Source organism: Nasonia vitripennis, chromosome 3 (genome assembly GCF_009193385.2).
Source record: "Nasonia vitripennis strain AsymCx chromosome 3, Nvit_psr_1.1, whole genome shotgun sequence".
In the NCBI taxonomy this organism is placed as follows: domain Eukaryota; kingdom Metazoa; phylum Arthropoda; class Insecta; order Hymenoptera; family Pteromalidae; genus Nasonia; species Nasonia vitripennis.
The window spans coordinates 8973256-8995315 of record NC_045759.1 but is presented as its reverse complement, the minus strand read 5'-3'; the positions used below and the strand labels follow the sequence as shown (position 1 = coordinate 8995315).

Sequence of the window (22060 nt, the reverse complement as noted above, 5' to 3'; positions counted from 1 at the left end):
AGGGATTTCTTTTCGAACGGTTGCGAGGGTTTTCGAGTTGTACGTGCAGGAGGAGCCGTTTAGTCCGTTCATTCCGGTTCTAATTGGTATTGCGGGGGTGAAGGAATTTGCTTGACAAGTTGCGGGTCAAGCCTAGGCAAACTAATGTTGTGGATCAGTGGTTCTATACTGCATTGGGTCAGAAAGTTACAACTAGTTGAAAAATTACTTTCGTCGATGATTATTCATTTTATTCACTCGAGCAATCATGTCCTCTGAATGTTAATTAGTATGCAAAATTTGACCATTTTTAAATGAACTGTAAAGATGGTAGATATATTGCCAAACTAGTTGTGACTGTCTGACCTCAGCACTATGGAGGCTGGACTTGAAAACGCTAGTGTAATAACATAATATACTCACGAATGTGGTTTGTCAAGAGCTTATTTTCAACAATTCATGTCCTTTTTAATAAAATAAAAAGAAGGTGACGCCAGTTATGCTTGTCAACAATATTAACAGTTTTACGTTCTTCTATTTCTACATTACAAAGAAGTTTATGAAAATCATATATCTTCATCATTATTACACAATCGTTCAATGCGTATCAAACAATTTTACATTTTATTGATTTGTTCGATGATTCATTATTATTTATTTATTTATTTATTTATTGATTCAACTTCCAGAATGCATTATTCGCAAATTAAGGCGCCGCAAGAGGGTGCTGTCATCGGCTCTGAAAGTTATACCTTATCACGTAATCTTTAGAGGCAGGTTTGAACATGATTTTACTAGTTTAAAGAAATAGAAGTTAAGAACTAAAATATTATGTAGCGTAATGGTTTATATAGTAGACATTTTTGAATTAATGTCCTATATTAATGGGGGTACGAGATCTTTTGAAAACGGACGCAGAATTGTTAATTCTAACCACATATTATTATGTGGACATTGTGGAATCAAGCAAAATCCACAAACTGACAAATATTTTGAAACAGTAATAAATGTAAACACATTGCAGGAGTACTGTTAATTTTAAATAGGTTCATATATATATATATATATACATAGCTTTTCGAAGACTAATATATGAATAATAAATATTGATTTAATATTTATGATTAGGAACACAAATGATTCTATAGAAATATTAGGATGTAGTACTGATTTACGCCAACAGTGGGGTCAGATCAAAGAAATGACTGTATCATTGCGAGGTTATGATCACTTGTTTTGGTATAACTTTCAGAGCTTCCGAATATATCCGCCAGGTGTTCCACCTTTGCCTTAACTTGCGAATTATCAGCGATGCTTTTACTCTTTAACTGATATTAAGCTTCCGGTCGCCATCTCTTGCATGGAAGTTCAAGTTCCGCTATCAGACTTATCTTTGAGTGATAAAACAGCGAGGGGTTTTACCAGCTTCGCCGCGATGACGTGTGTCGAAACTTTATTATCTATAGTAACAAATATATAGAGGCTTCGATCTTTAGCTAGTCAAAAGTCAGAGCTTATATACATTGACATGTTATTGAAATGTAACATAATAATTAAAATATTAAAATCGCATTTACCGCTCACTTACTACAATGAAAGTACGTATCGCTTTTCGTGTCCATCAAAGAATAACTTTGTGAAATTAAACAATTTTAATTTATTCGTTAAAAATGTTAATAAAATTTTACATTTTAATGAATCAGATGCTCGTAAAATTAGTATTGTTTATTTTTTGCTTTTGTTCATTGCTCTATTATTCAATATATTATTAAATTTTCGGGATGCGTGCATATTATAGCTAATAGTGTTTTAAAAAGCTAAAAATAGATCGACCTTGAGAAGAAAGTGGAAACCTGATATCTAAAAATCAGAAAAGACGATCACTTCAGAAACCGTAATTTGAAATTTTTTTTGTCAACGACACGTTTGGAAAAATAATTTTGTCTTCATAAATATACATTCACATGAATATAATGACTCTGCATTATATGAAAGTAAACTTGTAAATTATAATTGCCATTGTAAAAAAATTCATAAACAGTTTTTTACAATCGCTGTATCGTTTTTGGTTAAACTGCAGAAAGCACGCGTACAAAAAATTCACGCACAAAATAAGTGAAAAAGAGAATGCCGGAGAAAGATTATTTCGGAAGAAAAAGAGAGAAGCCGGTGAAAGATATTCTACGCGACTTCGGTAACCCGAAGCTGTAAAAGATTTTAACGGGGCGCGCCCATATCGACGATTGTTGTGGTCTGACTTTTCGTCTCTTTCAAAACAATTGCCCAGTCCGTTATAATTAGAAGCTTCGTCTCAATAAGCGAATAATTCGCGTATTCCACTCAGTCGGAAATTTTTTTACGACATGCTTGCACGAATAAAATCAACCGCATGACCGTTTCCCATGTTAAATAATACAGCAATTTTAAATTCTTTTTCCATATCAGCTGGAGATAATCGCCTGTAATTCCCGACTAATTGACAGCTCGGATGCGCAAAATCAATCAGTATTGGCTGCAATTGCCAGCACTTCCGCATTCGATCAAAACAAAAATAATAGCTGGCAGGTATATTGGCATTGAACGTCGATGTACAAGGAGCTGCATCGATATGTACGTGTACATATTATTCACTTGTCACCAATCCAACGTCGGCAGCGATCGATATCTCCTGCATTAAATATCGGCGCTATTCCAACGAAACTATTTTTACGATCTAATAAACGGTTGTCGAATGAACAATTTTTGGATACAACGTGCGAGCTTTCACCACTAATTTCAATCAAAAATGAAAAATCCTACAATTATAGACCTTGTTTATGGAATATTATATCAGCGCTATTACGAAAGCGCACAGTAAAAATCTCGTTGTGGCAGAGAAAAAAGAAATTCTCGAAAGTCGTGGTAAAAAGCTAACAGAGAGCATCAGCAGCAGTAGCGGCAGCAGCCGAAGTAAAAGCTCCCGGATCCCAACTCGTGACGCGGTTCTGTTTTGAGATCGGCTATTTTTAAGCTTGCGCGTGCAAAGGGGCGAAAGTGCGAGAGTGAGAGAGAGAGAGAGAGAGAGAGAGAGAGAGAGAGAGAGAGAGAGAGAGAGATGCTTCCTAAAATCGTCGCGACCAATCGTCGAAGCAGCTCCGGCTGTCTCTCTCTCTTTCTCGAGCTGAAGAAGAAGCTTCTGTTACCCGATGACTCTTACAGTCAGCTGCAGACGACCGGGTTGACTAGTCACACGCAGCCGCTCGTTCGGTATACAACTTCAAGGTAAGAGAGTTCATCATATCAGTGAGAGGGAAGAGAGCCGATCGGGGAGAATTTTTCTTCTCGTCTCTCGGTTTTCCTAGCGGTCGGTTGAAAATAAGTGCCTGGAAATTGTTGATTCTCAGAGTGTCTGATGGAGCTTTGACGAAAGTGTTGTTGTAGATAATATACCTAGGTGAAATACACTTACTGGATCGACGGGTGTAACGGTTTAGATTTTACTGTGGATTTGGACAGCTGTTGCTTTGTGAAATTTTTTCGTGCTTCCCTTGATCTCTGAACTCGACTTGTTTGTTATTTCCTACGCGTGGGCATTGTCTTCCATGTTTATCGATTCCAAACCCTATGTTAAATTTTCATCCGATCTTCGAGATGAAAATCGGTGTAGTTGGGTATATCAGTTGCGTCAGTGATTCGTCTAATTTTAGTGTGAGAGTTGCAGCAGAGCAATGAACACGGTTTATATTTAGCGGCTTGAGTAAAGAAACCTTCCGATTGTTCAAATTCTCCGCCCCCTACGACAGCTTTTCTCAGAGGCTTGCGAAATTGCATAATTTGGCAGCGCAAGCTCCCGCGTCAGACATCCTTCGACGCGAACATCCGATTCGTTTCGATTGTTCCTCCGATCTTCACGAAAAAGCCTCATCTGCAACAGAATGCCGCATCGTCGTTTAAGAAAAAAAGAAAAGGCTCTCGCGGGAGGAGCTTTAAAAAGACATCGCGGTCGCGCTCTCGCGTCGGCCCCATTGCTTTTCCCCCCGAGAGACTATTTTTGCGAGAGAGCGCCGGGTATATCGGCTTCCCCAGTTTTCCCGACACCGGAGCCGCGTCGCGCGAATGCGTTGGCGTCCAGGCAACGAGCATGACTTGGAATGGCTGTGGAGCCGCGTTCGGCTCGCCCAATTCTATACTTAGAGACCCGCTGGCCGATCGGCTCCCGTTCTTCGTTATAAATATAAAAGTAGCGCGTGCGGAGTGGGTGAAGCTCTCGCTTGCTCTCTCCCTCTCTTTCGCTGGCTAGCACATTTTTGTTAGCTGGAAGGCGAGCTTTTCGATTGATATACCGATGCTGATCTAACGGTGTTGAGACTTTGTTTGAAAATCGGTAATTTTTCCATGATTTTGCTCTATGAAAATTTCTTAGATCGATTGCTTATTATCCATTATTGTATCGTTATAATTTACGTTTATAAATGTTCGTATAGTCAGAAAGCTGAAAAGTGTTTTTTTTTAATTTCTAATATTTGTTAACAAAATGACAAAAAACAAATTCCAGCGAGGAATAGGATCTATTCTGAATTAGAAAGATATTGTTCGCTTGATTATTGCGCCGCGAGTGGCGGCAACCAAATTTGGGTGGCGCCGTAGGTCCGGGCAAACGTAAAAGAGGGAATAAGCTACCGACTATTTTTGAGCGCGCCGGATACTCTATCCTACGCGATCGTCTCGTTCATTGATGTTACACACTTGTTTTCCACGCTGTTTTTTAATCGACGGCGATACATTAGATAGTTAATTATATATTTTTATTAAAGTTTAGCAATAAAAATATACTGTCGTGAAATAAAAATTTTCTCATTTCATTCGTCGAAGTAAACTTTTCTGAATAAAATTTTGTACCAAAATTGAGATAAACACGATGATTATACCGTTATTTGTGATATTTTAGGTAGCAGCTTCTAACCAACAAACTTCAACATGGCTGACGATGAGGTTAGGTATGTATCAAACACGACTGAACAATCGTTTATCATCGTTTTACTAATATAGAACTATAATATCTGTGTATAGTGGAGTATGCACAATTATTTATCTAATAAGCACTTACTTTCCAGGAAAAAATAAATTAGCGTAGGTATATCAAGACGATATATATAGTGCAAAAAAGACCACAATATTGATTGAATAAATATTTAATACAAAAATATTATGAAATTACAATTTTTTTTTATACTGCAATTATACGAAATCAGAATTGAATCTTTTGATTTCTGCAATGAATTTATTATAAACTAGTCAAACGAGCAATTATTTCGATGACAGCATCCAAAAATAATAAGTAAATGCCTATTTATGCATGCAGTTATCAAACATTTGCTCGAAATTTGCATATTTATAAATCACATCATCGCAGAAGGTTAGCTAGTCTATAAATAACTAACAGCAAGCAAGCCGCTAATCTTGAAAATTTTCTTCTTTCATGTTTCCTGTGCTGCCATCATTTCAATCCGTCACTCATTGGGACTTCTTACGCCAACAAACAATTCGATCGACAACAACAAATGCAACCGAAAATGGAATAATCTTCCTCTAAACACGAGCAGTATACATATATTTAACAGGTACGACAGCTTGCTTTCGCTTATAGCCTAGCTCTATAATTGTTTTGTTATCCCTGTATTTCACACCACGACCCTGTACATACGCGAGCCAAAAATCTCAGTCGTCTTCTCGCGCATAAATTAGAGCAAGCGCGCGACGATTTCAAGCGATGTTGGGAGGCAGAGAGAAATAAAACAGTAGACTATTGAGTTAAAATAGAACTACGCTCTGTCCGTCTCTCAATATCGTGGAGTATACATTTTGTCGAAGATTTATCTTCTTGTATCATATTCTCTCATGTATATAGTAGTATAAAGCTCTTACACGTATAATATGTATATACGAAGGCACACCTAGTATTATCTAACATCTCCCACGAAATTCGACACAACGAAGGGAGTAAATCAGTAGTCGCTGTAGTTTTGATGATGTGTACTCATATAAGTATCGCTGTATCTTTATGAACAGCCTGCATAATATATATATATGAAACACGTGCGACCATCCGGTGCCTATTTTCATACAGTTTTTACTTTTCTCTCGTTATCACAATTATAAAAGTATGAAAATTTGTACCATGAAAATCGTACACGTGCGTTGAAATGAAAATTTTAAGTATTTTCAATAGTTGTACATATTCCTATTTGTTTGTAAATAATCTAAACCACCAACAACATACAATGAGCCCTCGATAACCATATACTTTGATATTATAATAATTGCTTCGACATTATTCGTTTGATAAACAAAATTTGAATTTAAATTTTAAAATCACGTTAGAATCACTCATTTCTTTAAACATTCGAACATTGTTTTCTTTTTATTTTATCGATAAGCATTTTTAACTGATTAATGGGGTTACGAGGGTTCTTATTAAAAATCATAAAAAATTACCACTTACTACCAGCACTCTATTCCAGGAGCTCACAGCGGTAAAGTAGATAGTTAACTCAGATGTATATACTTCTGCATATATAAAGCAGCATGTTCGAACGCTTACGCTAAGCTAAAACTCGCATTTTCGCTAAACTCAATGCAAATTTGTAATTAATTTAGAAGTGTGTTACAAAAAGATCCGTGTTTGTATACAGATCTAGCTTATACGCTATAACATTAAGATAGTGATTTAGTTAAAGTGTGTTGATTACTAAACCTGATGATTACATTTTTTATCGTGTGAATATTTTTAAAAATTATCTCTTTTTAAGATAATTTATTAAAACGTAATCATTTTTAGATTTTTAGATAGTCAATATTTTTGATATATAAAAAAATAGTTTTCGATAGATACTAATGATAAAAATGAAAATAAAAAAGCAGCACAATTTATTAGATAAAAATATTTTTAAACTTTTAATCTAAAGCAAATAACACATGCTGCAGAGTTACAAATACAAAACCCTAAATTCAATAATTGGTCATGTTATACTTTTATTCAAATAACTTCAACTTTTAAAAGCAATCTTATCTAACATTTGATTATACTAATTTGTATTTTTTTATTTCTTTGCAGAGGAAGCGCATCGAGGATGTACGTAAAAGGAATCGACGACGTTTTTGGACAAATTATTTACACTTTTTAAATTTATATTTTTATAAAAAAATCATTCTTCAATTTTGAAACTGATCTAAAATTTTTGAGTACATTATGTTGTTTCTAAAACGCTAGGAAATTTTTTCTTTGATTATTTTTTTTTACGTTTTTGACAAATTCAACTTAGGGTAAACGCTAGCATCGCTCTAAAATTAAGTGACAATGTATTTAATGTTAAAAAAACGCTATTTGCACACTGCGAACTTTAGGAAAAGAAGAGGAAGCAGGCTGAGACTGACAGGAAAAGGGCCGAAGTCCGTGCCCGTCTCGAAGAGGCGAGTAAGGCCAAGAAGGCAAAGAAGGGTTTCATGACACCTGACCGCAAGAAGAAGCTCAGGGTATGATACTACTCGTTTCAAATTTTTTCCCCTTCTTCAAATCATTGTTTATTTACGGCAAAATTTAAACGCTCTTTTCTTTAGCTCTTGTTGCGTAAGAAAGCCGCAGAGGAATTGAAGAAGGAGCAGGAAAGGAAAGCTGCCGAGAGGAGGCGCATCATCGAAGAGCGATGCGGAAAGCCCAAGAACGTTGACGACGTTAATGAAGGTATGTTTTTCTTGATATTGGCTAGACGAAGATGTTGATTGTTATTATATTCATCTTGATTTATTTCAAAAGTGCATTCCAAACTTGCTAGTTATGAATTGTGAACATAGAATATGTTTTCTTAATTTTCAAATTGTAAAAAGTTTGGAATGTATACAATAATGTAAAATCTAGAGTAGAAAAGGTTTTGAAAATTCCTATAAAAGAAAGACGTTTGGAGTATATATTTAAAATTTTTCGGTTTTCGAGTTAATCGTCGAATATATAAATATATTTTAAATGTATAACATCCATGTGATGAAATTATTTAATCAAAAGGTAAAAAATCAAGAAGATTTAATTTTTTTTTGTATTAACTATCGAATTCATCGTCAAACTATAGATCTGTATAATTATTTAGTTATGATCGCTACAGTTTTTTGACAATATATACAAATATATTTCGTAATACACACCACACACATGATTGCGAGAATAAGTTAAAAATAATTTAATCAATTTGAGTTATCAAGGCAAGATTACACGGAATGTTAACTTGTCAATCACTGCTAATTCGAAGGCTTTAAAATGGTTTTCCATTGCAAAATTTTAAAACATATAAAAAACACAAAAACATTTTCAATCAACGCGCAGAGACAATCAAGCGGGTGCTGCGCGAGTACCATGATAGGATCGCCAAATTGGAGGATAAGAAATTCGACATCGAATATATTGTCAAGAAGAAAGATTTTGAGGTACTTTATTTACCGCGTACTATCTCTCCGTTTACACTTTTTTTGTCTCTATCTGACTTTTTTTTCTGTTTTACTTGTTTTTTCGTATCTATCTATATACGCCTCGTGGTACTTTCGTAATCTTTACACACTGATATTTATCTATTAATTAATTAATAATAATTGCGTTTTTACTTTTTATGATACTTTTCTTGTATTTATATCAATGTTACGGTTCACGCGCTTAAACCAGAGCTTCGCATTAAGGTTTTAACATATGTGAATTTGAAATTGTCTTTTCTTCTTCTTCTACTTCTTCTTCTTGTTTTTCTTCTGTAAGCTGATTTTACATAATATACATGCACTGAGGAGCAAACGTATGTTGATCAGTTCGTTTTTGACGACATTCATCGATGACCATCAGTTGTTGATGTTTTTTTTTTATTTGTATTATTTTTAAATGATGATGTAATCACAAGTGACTGGCAAAAATAAGTTTGCTTCTCAGTATTTTATTTTCCTTGTACACGTGTCTATTTCTATGTCCATCGTTTTGGCGATGGTCTCTCGCACTTTTCTAACGTAAATTTCTGAGGTCTCGCAAAACTTGACACCTGTGACTAACAAATTGAAAAAAAATTTAAATAATGTCTTCGTGCAACGCAATTTGCGCTCTTATCAAATGTTTTACGTTCACTGTGAAATGTCTTTGCAGCCTCACTCCAGTTAATCTGAAGCACTGATTTTTATGTTGCATTACTTTCCTACTTCTAATTTCGATTGCAATTGCGATCAATCAAAGTCTTGTCTCGTCCTCTCGACTATATACTTCCAATCCACGTCCAATTAGAAAATATTTATTGTATGAGCTTGAAGAAAGTGTATGCAATTCTTTCGGTCCATACGAATATTCATCGTCTAAAACCATCCCCGAAAATCAGCAATTCGTTAATAGAAAAAATATCAACACGATACCGACTACAAGAAGATCTATAGGAATGTTTACAAATATACTGGATCAAAACTTGAAGAAAATATTTGTCGGAACAGTATTTAATCCAACGTAAAATTACACCTAACTTACTGTATTTCGCATTTTGACAGCGACCGTGAAATCAATTGTAAACCAGTATCATAAGAGGATCAGCGCTCTCGAGGAACAGAAGTACGACCTTGAGTATGAAGTGGCTAAAAAGGATTTTGAGGTCATTTTTTCGTAAAGGCTCGAAAGCTCTCAAATTATAAAACATTCAAATAATCTAAATAGGTAGTGCAATTAATGACCAGCCGTATTAGTAAAATATCTATTCTCATTTCTATACACAACGCCATATCTGTACTTTCTTAAAAAGATAAATTTAATTCTTCCTATACTTTGAATTTTTCGAAGTGAGAATATTTGAATTGTTAAAAAGTGAGATTAATTTTAAAGTTTTACCGAGATTCAAATTGTCTTCACTTCAACTAATATTTCTTTTTCCTACAGTAGAACTGCAGTATAGCAATTGTAATTTTACATCTTTCAGTATTGCAGTATTTCGTAGTGTCGCAGTATTTGCCGCAGTGTACACGTACTTTGATTATTTTTAATTTTTTTTTCTTTCTCTCTCTCTCTCTCTCTTTGCACTTTTAATGTTATATTCATATATATAGACTGCAACTCACACGTATTAATTTTATCCTGTGTAAATATTTCAAAAATTAGCTCGCGGCGCAAATGCGATGTGACGCTTTTACGCGCTTCCTCTATATAATAAACTTCATTTATTCCACCCAATTTCGTTTCGTTCTTCAGAAATTACGTGTTATTTTATGCACATCTTTAAAATGTCAATGATAACACTCCACAAAAGTAATTCCACAAGTTGATCGTTACGCTGAGAAAATCAAATGTAATAACACAGACGACTTTGCAACTGACCCAACGTACCATGCTACGATCAACGAAAAAAATTAAGCCAAGGGAGAATGTGGTACATTATCGTCAAATTTTTGTTCGTGAATTTTTATTTTTTTTATAGCCGAGCTGCAGACGATTTGTAACGCCTACTGGCAAAGAATGTACGAACTCGAGGGCGATAAGTGGGATCTTGAGCGGAAAAGTAGAATGAAAGATTTTGAGGTAACTAGCCGTCTGCAAGTGAGAAAAAAACCAAACAAACCAAAATTCAATTGAAACCCTCAGACTGGCACATGCATTCAGACTTTTCCCAATAAAGACACTCAAAAGCTGGATTTGCAAGAGCTGCGCTTATCTTCACTAGCATTATTTTTTTTTTAATTTTCAAATACTTTTTATCGAAGCAATGATTTTTCGGGACACGATGAAAAGATAAAAAGAAGATGAAAAAGTGAATATAAAGTGCTTATTTTTCGCAATGAATGGAGTGCCCATATTGAGAATTTTGATGACGGTGCGCGATCACACGATCGGCACATCCATCTCTGCGAAAATCGGCAAATTGCACATCTCGCTGAAAATGTATACACACACACGACCTATATATTGTATAACCGAGGAATTGTCGATTTTGTGATAAAAGACTTTTTCCTTTTCGTTTTTTTGTCTTTCTCACACTTTGTATTTTTTTTGTTTTTCACTCTTTTTCTTTGTCTAAATTTATTTCTCACATGACCCCCCCCCTGACCCCCTCATTTTTTGTTCCATTTTTACTGAGCTCGCCAGTAGTATATAGTAGCGTCACATGATCGATGTAACCTTCTGACTATTTCCAGAGTTTTTTTTTATTTTCATTTATCTGCCCACTGGTGCACGTGCATTTTACTTTTTTTTTAAAGACCGCAGAAACTAAGTTCCGAGCGCACAAATAAAACCGCCTGTCCCCCTTTGAAACCCAATAGAGCCTTAAGAAAATTTTCAGAGCAGCTCGTATAGTATTGAAGAACAATACGATTGTTTTTTAAATTTTGAATAGAAATGCCCAGTGTTACCCACTGAGTAAAATAATGGCCTACTACTTTCTTCGTAAACTATTGACAGGAATTGGATAGCGATAGGAGTAAATATTTATATAATTATATAGAAACATTGAGTTGTTCTGCCCATAATTGTGTATCAGAACAGCAATAAAGATGTAACTAAATCTTTTTTTTGCACGTAGAAAAATATTTCGAATAAAACATATCTTAGTCTGGTTTCTCTCCATATTCTTTGTAGCCGAATTGAAGCGGATTTGTGCGCAGTATCATGAGCGCGTCTACATTTGTGAGGGTCAGAAGTGGGATTTGGAGCGTGAAGTTCGGAAAAGAGACTACGAGGTATTAATATAACAAAAGCAACGAGCATAATAATATAATGAAATTAAAAGAAAAAAGGGTTTTTTAAGCAAATATACCAGGTTTTTTGCTCTTGTCACGCCAAAACCAAAATTCCCTTTTTCTCTCATTAAACACTTACGCGGAGAGAATGAAGAAGTTCTTGGGTTGATTATACTTGTAAATACACTTTGCAGCAAGCAGCTTTAGTGAAGCCGATTCACAAAAACGGCGGGTTTTCTTCACTAAAATATTAAGAAAGGGTCAATGCACTCGCATCACTCATTTCTCTCCGTGTACATAGAAAAATTAAGTTTTTAATAATGAAATTCCTCCCAAAGAGAGACAACGAGCTACTTTTCTCTCTCTCTCTCTCTCTCTTTCTCTAGCTATTCCGATACATATCATTTGTACTTATATCTATCACATTAACTCAACTCAACGCTAATCGAAAGTACGACTTACTTAGATTTATTTAATAACGAGATACAAGACCTTTGCCATACGCTTGATAAAGTTGTTGTTAAAAAACTTAACACAATATTTTTAAGATCAGAAGAACCGAAGATTTTCAAAATTGATGAATATTTATTTACGTTGAAGCAATGAAGAACGCGCTATAAACTTGATCAGTCCTGCTATATTTTTATTGAACTGAAAAAAATCGCGTATTTAGTTATCATACTACGATTATTTTTGTCACGAATTATATGAAGTGCCGTTACTTTTGATTTTCAAGCTGTGATTCATAATGCTCTAGACAAATTGATTTTCCCTTTTTTCAGTTTTCAATCTTTTGCATTCTCTTCTTTCTCTTTCTTTTTCTTTCTCTATCTTTCTCGCGCATAAACTGTATCTTGCGTCTACTTTTATTTTTATTTCACTCTTACAACTTAATATTGATATATTATTCTTTTTTAATACCTTTTCAGAATGTTTTTAATTTTTTTTTGTATCGCAGCACGGCATTGTTTCATTCAGCTTTTTACTAACTTAATAAAAAATCATCGACGATGCGAAATATAAAAAGACCGTGCTGATGTCTGACTTTTTTTAGTCAGGGCTGGGCAAGCTTATAGTTTTCGTGCTTACAGTAGTGCCAAAAGCAGATATACGTTTATCACTGTTTGCTTAATTTTATATAGTCTGTCAGAAAAATGCATCCTGTTTTTTTCTGTCAGCAACACGTATTGACAATTGAATTTATTAAAAAAAAAAAAACAACGTGCAAAAAATCATTGAAATTTTTATTTTAAACTTTATTGGTTACGTTACACATATTTGCTATTGATATCTTTATATATTAAGCATAAAGATCATGCAAACAAATCACTTCAAAATGTAATGATACATGAAAATATAAAAAAAAAAAAAAATGTTCGGTTGTAAGGATCGATTATTAGAATTACATGAATGCAATGTGTGTATGCGGTGCAAAATCGGAATATTAAGCGTAAAAATTGGGAATATTTTGCACTTGTCAGTTGGATGCAACGCAATTATAAAATATTTAAAATTCCACTAAAATCGCTTCAATGCATTTGCTAACTTTTGCATGGCTTTTCAAAAATAATGCTGGCTATATAGGTTAGCAATATTATTATTTGAAAAAAATATTTATCAATGCCAGTATTTATTAGGGAATTAGTATATTTTTGAAACAAATCAGCATATTTTAACTAGATGCATGGCGCATAAAAATTAAGAATAGAATGTGATGCGCTAGCCAGGGCTCTATTATATTTCTTTGATGCACTTACATCACTTGAAACAGTTCAATGTAAGAAGTATTGAAGTATGGCACTTCATATATTCGTCGCTGTAAAAATCCCATCGGTTTTTATCGTGGGTGAAAGAATAAACATAGATGGGTCTTGAACTAGCCATATATGCGACCAAAGTTATACTTTGTAATGTATACTTTAATTGTTTGGTAAAAATATAATCTTTAATTACTTTTGTAGTCTTGCAACAATTCGATTATTATAAGTTGAAATACTTAAGGATCCAGCGATTCTGCCACAATTATTAATGCACGCGAAAAATGCACTTAAGGCTCTCACAAAATGGACGCAAGTATCTGTCGTGTGGAAAATTTCTGACGAACAACGCGATGAGAAGTGCCATGCTGTGAAATTCTCTATTATCTGGATTTTCAGGCGCGTCTTACTCGCATTAAGAAGATTCTGAAATATCTTAAATGATATTTTATTTATTGTAATATAAATCATTAATTAGAAGGAATGTTAATATTTGTATATACCAAGTTTGACTTGAAATAAGGTGCCAGTAGAAGCAAGCATTAGCATTAGAATACGATCATTTTTAAGGTTTTGAAAAATTGATATTATAAAGTGCAAGCGGAAAATGTAATGAAGAAACATCATGATTGATGACTGGATGCTTTGGGAATTAGAAAAACTAAATTTCTTCAAGTCGATTTTGCACCGATTCGCACGCCGCCGATTGTAATTGTGTTTTCGTGTTGCTTAACCGGTCTAAAATAAATTGAAGTTATCTCAAATCCTTTTTAGATTCAAGCGAGGTATTTTGGACCCGAATTTAATACTTTTATTTAAACCTATTACTCGCTGTATCGAAAGGATTTAGATGTATGATTTCATTTTTCGACAATATTTTATATATTCATAGGCATTATGTTACTTTATTTCAGTAGGAAAATTGTCAAAAAATGAATGCATACAGATAGCAATATAGAATTTTGAAGAATTTAGAGCTGATTATGACCAGCTGGCTAAAGTTTCAACTGACAATAGTCGACTGTCATTGATCATATTTCTCCTTGACGTCGTTACCAGTGACGTTTTGATTTATCCCTTGGTGTACATTATTACCGCATTTGATCTTATGTTCCCTGTGTATATACACGTATATATTATACATATGAACCTATTAATTTTTGATAGTATAAAATCGATTATGTAAAATAGCATAATTGACGAAGTTCTGTAAATGTCTACCTTTTCCATCTTCCAAAATATTGAAACGATTCATGTCGGTTAAAATAATCAATCATGTGAAATTATGAGTTATTGTTTAGTCCATCTTTGGCCCAACTGATAAGAAATTATTTTCGAGCATGGACAGTTTTTAAAACATGTTCGTGTTTTATCCTCTGAGAGCTAGATTTGATCACTAGTTAAAACAAAGATTTTAAGGAAAGTTTGCCTCTTACTGTAGTCTGTATATGTGCCTTCCAAAAACAACAAAAATATTTTACCCTTTTTCTTTTTATTTTGGTATCCTGTGAAAATGTGTTCTGTATAGTCAGATTACGGATCAGACATTGTAATTATGACAAGTGAGCTAATGAAAGAATCTTTAAAACAATTTGATTCGGTAATTTTCTTACAATGACATGGACTATGTTGTGTACGGGTTAAATGTTTTTTATAAACATTATGGTTTAATTTTCCAACCTCCTGACACTCTTCCTTCCACGGGCTTTGTCACTTTAAAAGGCTACTATTAAAAAACAAAAATAATGATAAGTTAATTACAGCTCAAGCAATTAATATAGTTTGGCAGGATTATGTAATTGGTTACAATCAATTAATTTATCATTATTTATAACAATTTAGTCGTAGTTTATTCCTTATTATCATTGTACAGTATTTTTCTCTTAATATAAATATAGCGTGCCTGTATGCTTTTTGTGCTTTATTATCTTGTTGGTGTTAATATGATTTCTGATATTTTTGGTTTGTACTAACGTTATTAAATAATAAGATATTAAATACTCTTATGTACCATATATGTTTTTGCTTATGCATAAATAGTACGTAAAAATACCTGCCGAACATTCAATCTTTATAAGTAAATTTTGATTATTTTGTTAAAACTTTTAATTTTAGTTTACCAAATATGTGGTATCAATGTTTTCAAACGATTATCCTTGCCATTTTTATTGAAAAATAGATTGCTTCGCTAACTATTTGGCATTGAACAATTAATTTCACACCCAATTTTTGCTCAATTTAGATCGCAGATTTGAACAGCCAGGTTAACGACCTCCGAGGCAAATTGTAAGTATTGAGTTACACGAATGTTGTTAAAAAAATGAAAGCTTATATAAAAATGTTTACTATATTTCACGGTTTTTCTTTGCGACTTATTTAGCATGAAGCCAACACTGAAGAAGGTCTCCAAGTACGAGAACAAATTTGCTAAGCTTCAAAAGAAGGCAGCCGAATTCAACTTCCGTAACCAACTCAAGCAAGTTAAGAAGAAGGAATTCACCCTGGAGGAGGAAGACAAAGAGGTAAGAATCAGCTTCCTTTAAAAAATGATGAGTAGTATCATCATATCCTGGTAGAAATGAGTCTAAGAACAGGCTAGTAACTTGCCAGTTCTTAGAATTTAACCTAATTACTACTCAATAAATGGCCAGTTCTTAGGGTCATTTCTACCAGGGATAGTACCGAAAGAATATTTTTGATTCTATGTGACTTTCATACTCTTTTCACACCAAAAACTTACGCATATTACGTAAGAAATATGATTTTTATAAAATTCTTACGTTAAAGGTACTTTATACTACATATTCATAAAGTTGTAAAACTATTCATTTAATGTAGCTTTTTATGGAACTATTGAAGTATTATAACTTCCTGTATATATAAAAGGAAGAAATATTAATCTCTATTTTTATGAAATAGATATCTGATGCAAATTATTTATATATATATATATATAAATATACACGACTAGAATATTTTAACTTTATGAGTTTTATGCCCGATTCATTACTTATTTTTAGCATCAAATTAGTAAATATTGTTAGTTCAGTGGCCTTGTTCTTCAGTGTTGGCAACATTGTAGAAATCCATCAGCTTTTTCAGGAATCTTCATTCAAAATATCGAACTTTAAGAATTTTTATTAAAGTATACTTTACGTAGAAGATAAAATAATATTTTATCAGTTTCGAAAACGAAAAAAATCAATAGATTCTTGATCAGGCTGTACAAAAACGTAGTATAGTATGTAGATGACTAGGCAATATATTGTTCTCCACAGCCCAAGAACAAGGAGAAGGCAGAATGGCAGACGAAGAAGTAGATTATGTACAAACAGCATCAGACAATAATGCAATAACTAAAATCTTCAAAATATAAACATAGACAAATTTAAGATCAAGTCAAATAATATTGCAAGTTATAAACACACAGCGCGCATCCATTTACACGCATATCAATATGCATACCAGACTTATGTTTCCTAATAATCACATCAAGCCACATTTTTATTACTTTTTTTTCTTTCGGCAGTTATACTTTTAAATCTTTATGATATACTTAAAGATGATTAAATAAAAAACTATTCATGTTGATATAATTCTTCTCAGCACTAAACATTCATAAAAAGAATAAATTTTTTTTTCATATATAAGTGATATGTGGACTTTTAATAAAAACAACTTATTAGTAACATTTTTCAAATGACAAGTCATTTTTACTTATAAATCGTTGAAATAGAACAGTTTTTGCATTTTTTGTATTTTGTTAAACATGTATTGGCGTTTTTTGTTAGGAATATTTTACAAAGTTTTTATGATTCAAATATTTTGTTAAGGAACTTGTACCTTCGTTAAAATGCCAATCTGCCAGGATTTTTATACCCTTTTTTGATGTTTGATAAGAATTTTTGTGACACGATCCCTTTTTGTGTTGTCCAGCTTATTTTCAAGATATTTTTTCCTTGAATTTATAGCTGTCTTAAACCATTTTTGAAATACGACAATGTGACTAATATAATTTTGCGCACAACGAAATTTTTGAGCTGCAGTAGATTTTTGAACCTGCCAGTACAATATCATTTTTTGAGTGCATATATGTATTTTACTATTTCTTTTCTTGAGACTTCTAAAGAGCTATAACTTTTTCCATTTTTAAAATTTAACAAAAATTCGCGCAACGTATTATCCACGCTTTTTTCTAACAATAGAATAAAAAAATTATCGACTACATATAATTCAGTAAGAAAAAACTCGACACATAAAGGTGAGATTCACTCTGCAATGTATTGCACTTTTCTTCGCGCTCCGTATAATAATATAATATTGCAGACGCGCTTAGCTCGCTGGCTTTTTATGCTCTACATCATTAATTTTCTATTTTCACTCTCTTGTAAAGACTCGTTGATTAATACTTCTTATTTTCGGTTGCAATCTGTTTTTCATGTATGCACAATTTAAAAGCATCAAAAGAACACATTTAATAATTTATATTATTTAATAATGTATTGATATTGATAAGTTTAGGCGCTAAAATAAAAATTTCTTTTAGAACTCTTTTTACGCAGCATACGTTCGTGATGCCACTGCTGCTGTTCATCTGCCAAGCTTTCCAGCTGTATATATGTTGGGGATTTATCCTGTCTTTTTTATATGAATACATATCTGGTTTCATATTATATAATCAAGAAACATTATTTTTCTAATTCTGTTAGAAGTAATAGCTTATACTGGTTAAAAATGTATTCATATAATGATCAATTTTATATAAAATTTGCTCAAACAATTTACTGATTTATTGGCTGTAATGAATTTTTTTGAATTAGTTACAGTTAATATGTCTGTTAAATTCAATAGCCTTGTAAAAATTAAATGTCCTTGCCTTGTCACATGTTGACTAATATTGCTTAATGTTTGCAGAATGCTGCGAAAGATAAGGTAAAAACATAGAAAAGAAAATTTCTAGATGAAAAGAAATTCGGCTAGCTCTTTCAAAAACATTAGGCAGGAATGTACGCTTCTATCTGTAGCCCCAGTGCGCTTATCCTTAATTAGCAGTGTTAATTAGCTTCGAATATCTCTAATTTAAAAATATGTTACATCAAATAAATGCATATTAAAAATGGCAACATATTTTTAACTGCTTTTTCGTAGAATTACAAAATTGTCCTTTTTCCAATTTTGTTCAAAGGTACTAACAGTAATTCCCAAAAATAAATAGTAGAAGATCTAGATTGCAGACAGCTGAATAAAATTAATATAAGTTTCGTTAATCTATACGGTATACCAAAATTTACATGAACTTTTCATTCTAGAATGGATTGTTCTAGTTAATTTGACACGGTGTTGTCTGTGTTTATCCTAGCATATTTTATTTTATTTTATGCGCTCATTATTATTTATATTGTGAGCATTTTAACAAGCTTACAATGCAGAAAAAAAATTTCATTAGCACTAACTGTAATACCTTGATTACTTTGAATCTAAGATTATTTATTTTATTTTTGCAGAAGAAACCCGAATGGTCGAAGAAGGGAGAAGAAAAGAAGGTAAAAGAAGAAGAGGCTGCAGTTGAAGCATGAGAATTGGGATTCCGATAATAATACACGTTCATATTGTACACCGACCTATCCAATAATCTCAACGATGGACCTACAGTCACTTTTTTTTTATTACTGCACGACATTACCCTTTCCTTTACTGTTTCAAATATGTTAAAATACATTTTACTTTTTAAGATATTCCAAAATACAAAACTTTACACATACACGATACACATTAACTTTACAACCTACCACTATCCTTCTTAACTGTTATACCTATGTGGATGGTTTTAAAAATGTTTATAACATTTTTATACGTGAATTTTTCCTGTATTTATTATATACCTAAATTTTGATTTTCAAAGAATAAATTTTCCTCAATCTTTAATATTTCCATAAAAAAAATGTAAATCCTTTAATGCAAGTTCCTGCGAATGATAATCAAATGGATTAAAGATAATAGTTTGACGAATTTTAAACCTGCTTGCAATTTTCTGAAGGGTATACCTATGAGAGGGATTATTTAAGTTTTATTGTAAAAAAAAAATTAATGAATAATGCTTTGTGTAAATGTTGTTATCACCTATTGTGTTTTATTACTTTTACCCTACCCTATATTATATTATATCCTGCATTTTATATTTTAAGTGTTAACTTATTTTATTGATTACTATTTGATCTTAGCATGTCTTTTGAAGTGTGCAGAATGAGTTGATATACCGTAATGGAGTATATACATAAATATGATGCATAAAGGCAGAAAATATTTATTTTTATTATTTATGAACATACCATAATAAATTAATATGATATTTAAAGCATTTATTATAACAGCATTATAGGAATATGTCAAGAAGTTACATATATATAGATAATAATTTATTATATATTTAGAGTCCATTAGGCAGAGGTTGCGCGCAGTTCCGTAGTTATAGGTGCCAAATATTAGCTAATTTTTGTATAATCCAAATTCTATTTTATTTTACATATATTTTTTTACATAAGTTCTTGGATATTTCTTTGTCTTACAGGTGTATAACATTATAACACTGTAGCTGTAGAAAATTTAGTAATTTTATATAAAAAATTAGCATCTTGTAAATGCGGGTTAACTTTGTTGGAGGACTGCTTTAATACTTGGGAGATTTTAATATTTTCAACATCCTTATTTATTGTTGGATAAATGCATTGTGATAGTGTAGCTAATTATATAGGTTCAATGATAGGGAGGCATTCATGATCGGTTTGGTCATTTGACGGATGTATCGTCGCCATATTTATTTCTATTTGTAAAATGAAATCACAATCGATATTTATGCATTTTAAAAACTAGTTTATAATGCCACAGTTGCTCAGTAGGAAACAGTGCGATTTATTTTACTAAAATGTGATCCGACACATTTTTACATCCCGAGAGTCCAAATATTGTTAATTTACAATAGTAAACATTATAAAAGATTAATAATAAGCAAAATAATGAGAATAATTTGTTTTTGTATTAAACGCCCAAATTGTCTTCTATAAAATCTATGGGACATATTAATTGGGGTGGATACAAAATTACGGTCAAAATAGCTATAGGTAGTCATACTTAGTGATTCTCTTCTAGCTATGTAGTCCTATCTAAAAAATACACAGTAGTCGTTATATATTTTTTTTTCTTGATTGCGGCTATCTGTTTTTATGCAGGATCTTTATATGCATTTATATATATATATATATATATATATATATATATATATATATATATATATATATATATATATATATATATATATTTATTTATTTATTTATTTATACATTTATATATCTTTATATACATTTCTAACGATAAGAAGAGGAAATCGAGAGAATACTAGAAGTTGCTGCAAGTAGAAAAAATATTTATACTTCTACAGTATTTAGCAGTACCTCTGGCGAAAGAATAATCTTTTTTATCCGACTAAATTGGCGGATGCGACGATTCGTTTCTGAATTAAAATTTTTTTTTACCAAAATCAAAACATTTTCATTCAGTAAATTATATCTATAGTGGTAGTTATAGGCAAATAGGTTTTCATACAACACTTGTATGATATAATATTGAGTTTTCCTATGCCACAAAAATCCTTGAAATCGGGTTTGAGCATGATTCACCTATCGTAAAAATGACCTGTATTAATATTTGACAGATACAGGCATTTCAGTTATTTTGTTTTTTGACAAAAAGGAACCAGCAAGTGAGACTACATCGGAAGCTACGTCGACAGAACCAACACCGTCACCAGTCCCGCCGATCGAGACACCAGAGCCACCTCCTGCTGAACCTACACCAGGTAATTTATCGACACATTAAATGTAGTAATTATAAGTATAATTATTGGCGTTGTGTACTTGTATGTATTATTGAGGCTCATAAATCGTAGTTTAAAAAGTACTCAGTAACGAAAGAAATGCAATAGAATAATGCAGCATTTAATTCATAATTTCTTTCAACAGAGCCAGAACCCGAGCCTGAACCAGAACCAATTCCCGAACCACCAAAAGGTAGTTTCGACTTGACTTCAGTTCTTATAATGTAATCTAACAAAAAATGTTCCTTATTTTTTAATAATCTTTGTCGTGTTTTTATATTTGTACGAGTTTTATATATAAATTTTTGTATACCAATATTTCTAGCATATATGTTTCTGTGAAATATAATAATAATAATAATAATAATAATAATAATCGTTTACTTACTCTAAGTGTATCATTCGAGTGTTTTCATGTTTACTTTATGTGTATGTAATAGAGAAAATCATTTCAATGTTAGGTAAATCTTCTTGTTATTTGTATGCATCAATAGCGTTAAAATCATTGATTCGTCAATTTTTTAATTCTTATAGCAAGTCATATTTTTCCGCGTTGTAATTTAAAGTAGATTCAAACTGCAGACTATATAACGCGTGTATTATTGCAAACGATTTACTATATAATTGTTAAGTTTCAATAGCATTCAAGTTTTTTTTATAGATGAAACAATATAAATAATCCTGTAGAATTTCTACGGGTTACGGTCTTAAATTTTCTTGTGACAATAACAAACGCAAAATC

The 22060-nt window shown here is 32.3% G+C and overlaps 1 protein-coding gene across 37 annotated transcripts; it reads left to right on the top strand.

Annotated features, from left to right (window-relative positions):
- Positions 1-2623: 2623 nt before the first annotated feature.
- On the top strand, positions 2624-19567 carry LOC100120771 (troponin I). 37 transcript variants are annotated; one of them, XM_008215170.4, is made up of 10 exons: positions 2624-3240; positions 4907-4950; positions 7073-7090; positions 7363-7491; positions 7576-7699; positions 11591-11691; positions 15691-15734; positions 15829-15970; positions 18363-18380; positions 18953-19567. In XM_008215170.4, exons 2-10 carry the CDS (start codon positions 4936-4938, stop codon positions 19022-19024), a joined length of 663 nt encoding a protein of 220 aa, XP_008213392.1. In that variant the 5' UTR covers positions 2624-3240; positions 4907-4935; the 3' UTR covers positions 19025-19567. The 37 variants fall into 37 exon arrangements, with proteins under 37 accessions (XP_008213392.1, XP_008213393.1, XP_016839848.1 ...); XM_008215171.4 differs by lacking the exon at positions 11591-11691 and adding an exon at positions 10434-10534; XM_016984359.3 differs by lacking the exon at positions 11591-11691 and adding an exon at positions 9517-9617.
- Positions 19568-22060: the final 2493 nt, after the last annotated feature.